Source organism: Raphanus sativus, chromosome 6 (genome assembly GCF_000801105.2).
Source record: "Raphanus sativus cultivar WK10039 chromosome 6, ASM80110v3, whole genome shotgun sequence".
Taxonomy (NCBI): domain Eukaryota; kingdom Viridiplantae; phylum Streptophyta; class Magnoliopsida; order Brassicales; family Brassicaceae; genus Raphanus; species Raphanus sativus.
The window spans coordinates 21,446,701-21,458,648 of record NC_079516.1 but is presented as its reverse complement, the minus strand read 5'-3'; the positions used below and the strand labels follow the sequence as shown (position 1 = coordinate 21,458,648).

The window sequence follows — 11,948 nt, the reverse complement described above, 5'->3', positions numbered from 1 at the left end:
GTCTAATGAAGAAACTCTTTGAATGATATCATCAAGGAAAGCACATTAAAAATTAAAGCTAGAGTGTTCAAACCATAGCTTCTAACAGCAACATGGAAGCACATAGATGAAAAAAAATACTTGAGACATACACAACTACCTCAAAACTTTAATGGTAGAATATTCACCGGACTATTTGCTTTTATCGAAGTCAACCTTTGGAGGCGGAGGCAACCAAATCATCACCCCCTACAATCGCTTTCACATCTTCATCTTTCTTTATTATAACCTATGTAAAAGCAAATCTTAAAGTTTTGAGAAAAATACCAAAAGGTGTGATTTTTACAAAGCCATACAAAAAATAAGTTCCAATAAGATTAATGATAGAACTAAAACTAAGACGACATATAAACAGAACAAAGAAAAACCCCAAGAATCAAACAACAGTTTCAGCTCATCTGGAGCCCTAAGCATATCGACTTTGTTCTCCCTTCTCTTGTGATTTCAATATACACAAAGAAATCAGTAAGTAAGAAAATCATAAAGATCAATGTTTACTGTATGGAAACCTCTGGCTCTCTTCTTTATCAGAATCATAGTTTGGAAAATATTGAAACCGAGAAGAAGAATTCAGTCTCTGTATTATCGTGCCCCGTTGCCAAATCAATAATGGAAACTCATCGTCAATGCAAACAAAATTTGAGGGTTGAACACCATACAATCTCGATAAATAAGTTTCTAGTGTTTTTAGGAATTGTGAGGATGATGTTCAGAGAATGAAGACTGGCCTTTTTATAGGTGGATATACGCCGCCTAGAAGAGAAATACAAAGTATTGAATGATTAATCGTGCTTGTTGTGGGTTGAAGGAGTAAAGATATATCTTAATGGCAGTGAATCCCGTAACGTTTTGGAGGAGAAATGAACTGACGCGAACGAAGCTCGACCCAAATATTCCACACGAAGATTCACTTCACACAATCTTCTGAAATTCCAGCAATAGATACGTTTGACGATGAATCCTGGATAAAAAAGTCAGATTGAAGAAGACTATGAACGAACCCTAGCTGATTTCCTTTCATTCGGGTTGGATTTTGATTTTTAATAGATAAAATAACTAAATGCTAAGTCCAATTAATTTAAAATTTGGAGCTATACCAATGGAGTTGTGCGATATTGGGAAAGTACCCAAATCATAAAGTGTCTTGGACTATTCACGAAGTCCTTTTACACTGCTACCCCTACTTGAGAAACCTGAAAAAAATGGGTACCGGATCTTCTATTGTGATACGCCAAGATCTTTTCTCTCCCATATCAATATTGTCAGTCTGTGCGCAACAGTTACTGGTGGTCAGACGCATGCCCCTTTTCGAAAACCAAAAGTTGTCACCTATTACCCAAACTTCACATTTTCTCTCTGTTCCTTATTTCCAAAAAGAAAACCATTTTTCTTGAACGAAAGCTCTCGATGGAAGATCCCAACGAAACACGGCGACCAACTTGCCGTCTGCCGGAACGGCTGTTCGCTTTCGGAGAAGAACCCGCCGGCGTTAGGGTTACCCCTTATCATAAAGCAGGCGCGATTAGGGAAATACTTAATGCCCTCGATCCCGCAGAAGGGGACCACATAAGGGGTTCTCAATTTGGCCGATTGATTGAGATCGCCGACAAACCCAGTTTCTCCGGGAGGTTTGGGAGGTATTTACTTTCCAGACAGCTTAAAGTGTTGAAGAAGCATGAGGTTTGGTTCTTGTTCGCCGGAAAACCAATTAGGTTTTCAATCCGAGAGTTTGCTATGGTAATGGGGCTTAACTGCAGCAAATTACCCAAACGGTGCAAGAAAAAATCGAAGAACTTCATGGAAGAGAAACCATATTGGGGAGAACTGTTTGGATCGCTAAGAGACGTCCCCGTATCGTCTGTTGTCAAGATGTTGGCCAAGAAAACGGTTGTTGATAGAGACATCAGGCTGAAGTATGCATATCTCTGTTTACTTGCCGCCGTTGTTCTCCCAACAACACACTCACATCGCATTTCTCAAGAACACGCTGAGTTGATCAAGGATTTTGAAGCTTTTCTCGCATACCCTTGGGGCCGGCTCTCTTTCGATATGTTGATGAGCAGCATCAAGGAGAGAAAGGAAGTTTCACTCCTCCAAAACACAATTGCACTCAAGGGATTTGTTCTAGCTCTGCAACTTGTTATCGTGGAATGTGTTCCTTCGCTAACTGAAGTTGTGCAAGAAGGAAGTTCTTTTGGTTCAGACGGTGAAACCGGTGGTAACGACAATACTTTAGAGTCTGACAAAGGCGAGAGGAAAAACATCAGCCCTGGTCACGCCCGGGACACAGATGCTGCAGCGAAGGTTCTTGTTACATCCTCTCGGTTTTACATAGATTAGAAATGGTAAATGGTTTCATGAATCTGGTTTCTCCATTGCAGGCATTTGTTGAGTCTATCATGCTAGATGCCAATGGGGAGACATCTGTAGCAGAGGTTTATCAATGGTCAGACGACGAAGAAGACGTTGGTGTTTAAAATATGGTGGGGTTAGTAGAGAATCGTTTTGGTTTCAGCAATCAATGTTTTGTTGGTGGGGCAACCATTCAAGATGTTATGCGGCTGCGGGAAGAGTGCAAAGCTGAAATTGTTAACCGCAAGAATGCTAAATCCAAGACCGGGACCTCTTATCAGGCCAAGATGGAGTGGACGTAGATATGTTGGCTTCCGTCGTGAGGGACAAACTGAAGGAGGAATTCCAGCTTGTACATAGCGGCATATCAACCATCCAGGAATCAGCTAACGGGTTCACGGAAACCATCCTTCTAAACATCAACGACGTGTTTGGAATGGTTCAAGATAATGCTCGCCAAATCAAAACACTCTCTGATGAAATACTCAAGTTCACTTCAAGCCACCAGTTCCCTCTGTGGAGACGTCTTTTCGCCCCCCTACCGTGGATGCGGCCACTCAGACAATCCCCGATTCGACAACCATAATCGGAAATGCAATCAACTTTGCAAACAAGTCATCCATTCCAGCTGCTGATGTAAGTATTTTCATAGATGGCTAACACTGATTACCAACATTCAATAACGTGATTGACCGGCTAATATAAACTATGTACAGGATGGTGATATTGGGTTAGAACCAAACACGGGTGTTGATGGTGTCTCTAACGATGCTTGCGAGGAAGGCGTGGGTGCAAAACAGACGTCATCGGATGATGATCATTTACAAAGTCCACAGACAGAGAACGTACTGGAATCAGTAAGTAACATTTGAGAACATCCTATCCTGTGCCATAACTGACCATCTCTTCCCAACTTTCTCTTAATGCTTTGTATAATTTTCAAAAATATGCAGCCTCTTGATCCAGCTTTGGTATTTCCCAACCCAACTTTCTCGCTTGGCCTTACGCAGGAGGCTGTTGTGGTTAATACAACGGACGCCACTGTGAACCAGCAAATTGACCAGGAAGTTATTGATGAAGGCAACTTAGAGGTAACTGACGCCGAAGGAGATGGGTGTAGGAAAAGCAAGAGGCAAAAGGTACCAACGAAGGCACTTATGGGAGAGTACGAGTGTGACAAAGGATTTCTGAACCGTGCCAGAAAGGCTGTGGCTGATGCTATCTACCATGGAGGTAACATTGATTACTCGGCCAAATTTGCAGCTTTAATGGAGAAGCTGAAGATGCCTTTGTAAGTTGAAACTTAGAGGGCTATTTTTATATGTAACTGTTCGCCAAAATTATTAGCCGGCTAAATATATTTCACTACTCATTGCAATAGTGAAATAACAACTGAGAAGGGGAATATTTGGAGCAACGAACTCTACGACGTCGTTCAGAGAGAAAACCAAGTATCAGCCAAGGTTTGTTCCTCCAAATATGTCTCCCTTCGTTTTCGTGTATATCACTTACTTGTGTGCCAAAATATGCTTTAAATAGGTCATGGATGTGCTTATGTTCCACACCAGTTCATTGCTCCGCTCGGCGTCATCTGCAAACCAACACGCCAGTTCTGTTTTCATGGACACACTGTTCGTCTCGCAGTTTACCAAAATGTACACCAAGTTCTCGAAGCATGCAAAAAAAGAAAGCTACAAGTTCAGTGGGAGTGTTGTAGAGATGTTTACCAAGCTTCCGGGTTACGCTGATGTTGTCCGTATTTATTTTCCATTCTACCTGGATAAGAAGTATTGGGTTGGCATCTGTGTGGATTGCGGAACCTGGAGCGTCACTGTGTTTGACTGCAACATCTCGCAAAGGACAGAGTACATGATGAACAAAGAAGTAAGACCTGTAGCATTGATGTTTCCATATTTTCTGAAGCAGGTGGGCAGGCAGGTTGGAACCAGAGACTGCAAGGCAATGGCAATTGAAAGGCCCCGTACCATCCCTCAGCAAAAAGAACTCAATGACTCTGCTGTATCATCCGTCCTTTTCATCCAAGCGCACGCGATGGGGGGCATCGATGCTTGTAAATGCATTACACCAGATGTTATAGACAGCCATGTGGAGAGGCTGGTTGTCACTCTTTATGAGGCATCTGTCGGACCTCTATGATCAACAAAGTGTTTTTTTTAGTTAACTATCCGAATCATGAACAACTCCTATTTGTTGAATTCTGTTTGTGTTATGTTTCTTGCATCTTTAAGACAATCTATTTTACGGAGCTTTTATTTCCCATCTTTTGTCTGATTTACATCCCTACATTTTCGAATTTCTTGAAATGTATACGGGCTTTGCGCGTAACCGGCTAATTTATAAACTTCCTCGATTAGTACAAAGTTGTAAGTCCAACATCCATACCCTCTCAAACTGTTATGTACAAACGGGCCTATATTTTGAAGATAATTGGGCTACGGTCACTTGTTGATAAGAAATTGGCCCATTATTATTCTACTGTTCATTTAGGGTTTTTTCCTATTTAACCAGCCGGGTTTAACCTAGGTTAGAAATCTAAGTGAGAGACTTATTTGTATTTCCAATTACACGAGGTAGGAGGGAGCAGGCGGAGGCAAGTCCCATATATCTTCGTATAAGGTGATTTTTTGCCAACTCCAATTGTTATTTTATATCATTCTTATTTCCGCATATTTGATTATTCTCACTGATTTCCCCAAGGTCCTAATGTTCTGTTCGTTTCTTTTGGGTATTAAGATGGAAATGGGTCCTGGAATTCCACGTATGTGCCCGTGTGGAGCATTGACAGTTCTTTTAACATCTAAAACAAAGGAAAATCCTGGTCGTAGATTCTATAGATGCGGGGTTGTTTTTGGTGAAAACCATTTGTTTAAGTGGGCTGATGAGGCGTTTGTGGAGGAGCTTGAAGTCTTGGCAGCAAAACAAACGGAGATGGAGAATGGGATGGTAGAAATCAAGGAACAACTTCTTGACTTTAAGAAAGACTTAACCGAGATTATCGAAGTGGTGGCGGCCTTCTCTAAGCATCTGAGAAAGTAGGCCGTGTTAGGTCTGATCTAGTGTTTATGAGCATTCCTTTCTACCCATGTAATTTCCTAACCTGTTGTAATGTGTTTGAATGTTGGGTCCTGTAAGGATAACTGTATTGTGTATTGAATGTTCTATAAATATTTAGCTATCTTATATCTTTGTATAACCGGCTAATCAATATATATGAAGATGCCAACTTAATAAATACCCGGATTAAGTCTTTGCTAACCTGATGTAAAATATAATAGCCGTCTAATTAAATTGGTTTATGGTATAGATATTGTGTCATCCTTGCAATATAATTATTTAGATATCTCCTACATGTGTGTAGCCGGCTAATCAATGCAACATTTAAAACAAACTAATTAATAACCGGCTAGACACATATTTTGTTTACCGTTGAGGCTTCAGTGTTTACGGTTTAGGTTTGGTTTCAGGGTTTATAGATTTAGTTTTGGGTTTTGGGTTTAGAGTATACCATGTATGGTTTAGGTTTTGTGTTTAGGATTTTGACTGTTGAGTTTAGGGTTAATGGTTTAGGGTTTAGGGTTTAAGGTTAATGGGTTAGGGTTTAGGGTTTAGGGTTCAGGGTTTAGTGTATAGGGTTTAGGGTTTAGTGTTATGGGTTTAGGGTTTATGGTTTACGGTTTAGGGTGTAGTGTTATGGGTAAAGGGTTTAGGGTTTAGGGTTTACAAGTTTTTTCAAGGGTTTAGGTTTCCCATGTTTATTGTGTTTTGGGTATACATGTATTTTTCTTGGGTTAAGTGTTTATCTGAGTAAATGAAATAAAATTGTACGTATCTCATACATTCGTTTAACCGGCTAATACAACATTTTGTTCAGTTAAAAAACATTAATACCATGCATCATTATACATGGAGCACATATGAATATTGTAGACGGCTAATAATTACCTCTTCCTAGTAATGAACCAAGTTATCTGTCTATGTTAATAGCCGGCTAAGACCCAGGTTTATATGTGTTATTTTGTTTACCGTTGAGGCTTTAGTGTTTACGGTTTAGGTTTGGGTTCAGGGTTTATGGTTTTAGTTTTGGGTTTTGGGTTTTGGATTTAGAGTATACCATGTATGGTTTGGGTTTTGTGTTTAGGGTTTTGACTGTTGAGTTTAGGGTTAATGGTTTAGGGTTTAGGGTTTATGGTTTAAGGTTTAGGGTTTATGGTTAATGGGTTAGGGTTCAGGGTTTAGGGTTTAGGGTTTAGTGTATAGGGTTTAGGGTTTAGTGTTATGGGTTTAGGGTTTAGGGCTATGGGTTTAGGGTTTAGAGTTTAGGGTTATGGGTAAAGGGTTTAGGGTTTACAAGTTTTTTCAAGGGTTTAGGGTTCCCATGTTTATTGTGTTTTGGGTATACATGTATTTTTCTTGGGTTAAGTGTTTACGTGAGTAAATGAAATAAAATTATACGTATCTCATACATTCGTTTAACCGGCTAATACAACATTCTGTTCAATTAAAAACATTAATACCATGCATCATTATACATGGAGCACATATGAATATTGTAGACGGCTAATAATTACCTTTTCCTAGTAATGAACCAAGTTATCTGTCTATGTTAATAGCCGGCTAAGACCCAGGTTTATATGTGTTATTTTGTTTACCGTTGAGGCTTCAGTGTTTACGGTTTAAGTTTGGGTTCAGGGTTAATGGTTTTTGTTTTTGGTTTAGGGTTTAGGGTTTAGTGTTTAGGGTTTAGGGTTTAAGATGTACAAGTTTTTCAAGGGTTTAGGATTCCCATGTTTATTGGGTTTTCGGTATACATGTATTTTTCTTGGGTTTAGTGTTTACCGGAAGAGTAAATTAAATAAAATTGTACGTATCTCATACATTCGTTTAACCGGCTAATACCACATTTTGTTCAGTTAAAAAACATTAATACCATGAATCATTATACTTGGACCACATTTGAATATTGTAGACGGGTAATAATTACCTCTTCTTAGTAATGAAGCAAGTTATCTGTCTATGTTAAAGTGAAAGACTCTATTCTATATGGCGGTATTTTTCCATACATTGCTTATATTAAAAGAAGAGAACTTTTTATTTAACATGACAAAGCGTTTATCCTAATCCCCTACATACCCCCAGATGGTTCTATGATCGGAATATTAAACATTACTAGTAACTTATTTCACCATCTTCATCCTCCAACGATCCAATACAAGTCTGCCCCTCGCCTAAAGATCTCTCATTACATACTCCCGGTTTTACTTATATGGGGTTCTTGCAAATGGCCTTGTTGTGTCCTAAGCCCTTGCACCTGCTGCATGAGATCCTTCGTCGAACGCATTTAACCTGCTTTCATATTCGTATTTGTTGTGTTACTTGAAGATTATCAAGTAATATAAGTGTCATTTCATACAAATGTGTGTATGCACGTACCTTTTTCTCTCTCCTTTAGAAATACTTCAGCTTCTTTGGCCTCCCTGGGGGGCGTCTAGTTGCTGGTGGACCTAACTGGGGGTCGGTAATTACCCAGGGCATTGGAATCCCCCCAATTGGCCCTGTTTCGGGGTGGATAGTTCCTTCGTAAGCATGCTTGAGGAAGGCAACCTTGTATTCATCCAAAACGAGGTCGTTCACACTGATTTTTGCTTTCAGAGCTGCAGAAATTGCGTGAGAGCATGGAATTCCCAGCATCTGAAACTCAAAATAGCTGCAAGTCCTTGTGCTTAGGTTCACATGAAAGCTTACGCCATACTTGTTCCGGATTGCGTATTCCATGTCAGCTATGTCGAGGACCTCGTAACCCCCACTCTTCTCAAAGTTGTTCGTTAGCTGTTGTTCAATGTGCGGTGCCAGCTCTCTGCCACACTTGGTTGCCACCTCACTCCTCTTAGCAAACCATGTCATAATCTTCTCAGAGATGAACTCAAGCAGCTGTATGATGGGAAACTCCCTCGCTTTGCAAAGGACCGAATTCCAAGACTCAGCCAAGTTGCTTGTCATTACATTGTACCGGTTTCCAGGGAAATGAGACCTTGCCCAATGTTCAAAACCTATCTCGATTAGGTATGCTGCACAAGAAGGATCCATGACTTTAATCTTGTTGAATGTTACATAGAAATCGTTCAACCTGTACGCCCTAGCCGCCTTTGCAACCAGATGTCCCAAATGTCTCTCTTTAAAATTGGTCCTTATGTTTCTCTTCAGATGTACAACACATATGCAGTGCCCTGCACTCGGATACACCTGTAAAACCACAATGGCGACGAGTACATTCAATATACGGTTCCTAATATGTTTAGCCAATAATTACACTGAATATCTGGCTACGAATAACAAAGTTTCAGCTAAAAACTTGGATAACAACTTAAATACAAACATCAAGAAAGGATATTTCGAAATCATTGGTTTGGTGTGAAAATGATCAGATCTTATAATGTAGCCGGATAAGTTAGATGCATTTTCGTATTATTAGTACTAATGGATACACCTAAAGAAAAGCAAACTTGGTAATTATATACATCACGTGTATATTCAATCAGATTGCACATTTTATAATTAGGGTAAGTATGGGTTTGAGGTGGTAGTGTTAAGGGTTCAGTAAAAATTTGAACAAAATTATGTGGCTGCAAAACAACAATGGCAACGAGTTCATTATATATCCGGTTCGTAATAGTTTTAGCCATTGAGTACACTCAATATCCGGCTACAAATAACAAAGATTCAGCTAACAACGTTGATTACTGGTTAACTGAAATACAAACATCTCCAAATGATATTGAATGAAAATTATTGGTTTGGTGTGAAAATGATCAGCTCTTTAATATCGCCGGCTAAGTGAGATGCAATACCTTTTTATTAGTAGTAATGGATACACCTAAATAATAGATAACTGGAGATTGCACACTTGATAAGTATGGGTTTGAGATGTGGGTGTTAAGGGTTCAGTATTTACTGTTCCGGTATAGGATTTAGGATTCCAATAATACAATTTGACAATCACTACTTTCAAAATCTGGTTCATAACACCTTTAGCCAAGTTGTGTATTTAATGTCAGGCTAAAAATACAAGCACCGAGCTAAATACGTTGATTACTGGTTAACTACAATGCAAACATCAAGAAATGATTTTAGAAAATTACCTGGCTGATAGCTTTGTAGATAGAGGGATGTCTGTCAGATACGAGGACCAATCCACTCTCATTAGGGACAAATGCTGATAAATTTTGGAAAAACCACTCCCAGGACTTGTCATTCTCGCTATCCACAACGGCGCAGGCCAACGGGAATATTTGGTGGTTACCATCTTCAGCTGATGCTGTTAGTAGACAACCCGCATACCTTCCCTTTAGATGTGCCCATCAACCACAACCACCTTCCTCATGTATTTGTATCCTTCAACACATGCTCCCAATGCGAGGAACATGCATTTAAATCTGTGTCCACCTCCATCCCCTTGCTCGGTGTGCAAATTCGCCAAAGATCCCGGGTTGGCCAACACAAGGTTATTCAGGTACGACGGTAGTCTTTTGTAAGAATCATTACAAGTTCCTTGTCCATTATCCACAGCCATATCCCTTGACTTCCACGCTTTCCAGTATGAAATAGAGACATCATGGTCACCGCGCATCATCCTTCGAATTTCAGTTGGCTTGGGTCCGATTCCGTTTCCATCATATTTAGTCTTCATCAATTCTCCTATTACCGCTGATGTCGCTTGGCCTTGGTATCCACCCCGGTCCGTTATGGAACAGGAATGAATGGGGTCAACTTTCCTCACCTCAAATACATCCGAGTCCTTTAACCTGATTGCGTACACACGCCATTGGCAAGATGAGCTTATACATTTCAATACCATCATGCTTGGATCAGACTTTGCGTGCCGGTAGCAAAACTTATTGGCTATTGCAAACATAGCCATATGCTGCTTGAATGAGTCACGGTTCCTGAACATCATTCCAACTTGGAGTGAAGCTCCATAATCATCTAGATCCTCACCTTTAGTGAAACAATAAAATGTTTTCGTTAACCTTTCGTGATTACCAGTCCAAAAAAATAATGGGTACAGTAATGTAACACTTTTAAAAGAGGATTTCTGCCAAAATATGAGAATGATAAACTGACAATTATATACATAACAAATTGACATAGACTTAACCGGTTTAGGAATTAATGAAGTTTGACTTAACCGGTTTTTTAAAAAAATTGTTTGGCCGCTCACTAAAATTTAAAACAGTAAATCTAGTTCACTTAACCGGCTAATCAAAAAGTTATTCCTTTTTTAAAATGTTCGTTAATTTTAATGTTGTATACCCTAAACGTTGCACCCTAACCCTAAACCCTTACTCTAACCCCTAAACACATACTTACCCAATGTTCAATCCGATTGAAACCGGTTATATACCCTCTATATTTTCGCATATTATTTTTTTGGTATATACAAACCAAAGAATAATACGGTTGTGCATCTAGTATATCCGGCTACTTAGATAATGTGATTGTTTTCACAGAACAAGATATATTTGGTTTTAACACAGAAGAAGAAACTTCATCTTTAGCAACATCAAACATAATCAAATAACCGAATAACAATATTTCATTACATACATGGAACAAATCCATGAAAATTAAAGATGTTTATGGGATCGAGTACAACATATTTCACAACCCAAAACATCCTTCTTAAACTCCTAATTTTGGTCCATCTATGCCGGCAACACCCCGACTAAAAAAACCTTAACAGAAATTATTCAACCCTTCCGATTCAGCCACGGTTAAAGAAAAGTTTAACCCCAAAAACCAACCCCTTAGGTTATACTTTATCTTAACCGTCCAAACGTAAGACACTACCTTAGTACATGATATCCTAACAGAAACAGCAACATATTTAGTTTATAACTTGATCGCATTAAACCTTCAGAACCCACCCTCTAGAACGCTCTCCTCCGAAGATGTGGTGTCCCCATTAGCAGTTGGGAGTGGCTGAGCGTCCGGTTCTCCTGAGCCACACGCCAAACTCAACGTCAGTGATGGCCCTGGCATAGGTGTGGGATTGTTGTCATTAGCTTGTTCTCCAGCTCCTTCAACAGAACCACCTGCAGTACCTGTTATAACAAAGAAGTGTTATTTTCCCTTATATATGTACTTCAACAAGACCCTGAATTTAACATATGTTTACAACATCTTTACCTTCACTCCCGTTCCGGCGTGGGGCCACGTCTCCTACAATCTGACTGCTAATTATTTCAGTGTCAGCAGATGATGTCTGCCCAATAGTCAGTCCCGCATATGTCCTGTTCCTGCTGTTGGTGACGAGGTAAACATCTTCTAGAGACTGATAGTTCTCGTCGATAATCTCATTCCAGAAAGCTGCGTCAGCTGTTACAAGTCGTCCGTCCCTCTGAGCGTTGTAGAACTCCGGGTAATCGAGCATATCCATGCCAACTTCCCACATAACCGGTGGTGCTTCTGCGGCTGGGATTTGTGCAAGTGGCTCAGGCTGAAAAGGAACAATCTCCCTTACGTATAAAACCAGAAGAGGT

At 39.8% G+C, this 11,948-nt stretch overlaps 4 protein-coding genes across 4 annotated transcripts; 2 read left to right on the top strand and 2 right to left on the bottom strand.

Annotated features, from left to right (window-relative positions):
• Nucleotides 1-2,695: 2,695 nt before the first annotated feature.
• Nucleotides 2,696-4,548, top strand: LOC108833671 (uncharacterized). The gene is made up of 6 exons (XM_018607081.1): nt 2,696-2,830; nt 2,893-3,027; nt 3,108-3,248; nt 3,345-3,682; nt 3,773-3,854; nt 3,931-4,548. The coding sequence occupies exons 1-6, from the start codon at nt 2,696-2,698 to the stop codon at nt 4,546-4,548; spliced, it is 1,449 nt and encodes a 482-aa protein (XP_018462583.1).
• Nucleotides 4,549-5,145: 597 nt separating this feature from the next.
• On the top strand, nt 5,146-5,448 carry LOC108837041 (uncharacterized protein At4g04775-like). Its single transcript, XM_018610116.2, has one exon. It carries the CDS (start codon nt 5,146-5,148, stop codon nt 5,446-5,448), a length of 303 nt encoding a protein of 100 aa, XP_018465618.2.
• A 2,409-nt stretch (nt 5,449-7,857) lies between these two features.
• LOC108833668 (uncharacterized) lies at nt 7,858-10,360 on the bottom strand. The gene is made up of 3 exons (XM_018607079.2): nt 9,811-10,360; nt 9,549-9,724; nt 7,858-8,652 (listed from the first exon to the last, which is right to left on the bottom strand). Exons 1-3 carry the CDS (start codon nt 10,358-10,360, stop codon nt 7,858-7,860), a joined length of 1,521 nt encoding a protein of 506 aa, XP_018462581.2.
• Nucleotides 10,361-11,001: 641 nt separating this feature from the next.
• LOC130496207 (uncharacterized) lies at nt 11,002-11,943 on the bottom strand. The gene is made up of 2 exons (XM_056988077.1): nt 11,596-11,943; nt 11,002-11,510 (listed from the first exon to the last, which is right to left on the bottom strand). The coding sequence occupies exons 1-2, from the start codon at nt 11,858-11,860 to the stop codon at nt 11,323-11,325; spliced, it is 453 nt and encodes a 150-aa protein (XP_056844057.1). The 5' UTR covers nt 11,861-11,943; the 3' UTR covers nt 11,002-11,322.
• Nucleotides 11,944-11,948: the final 5 nt, after the last annotated feature.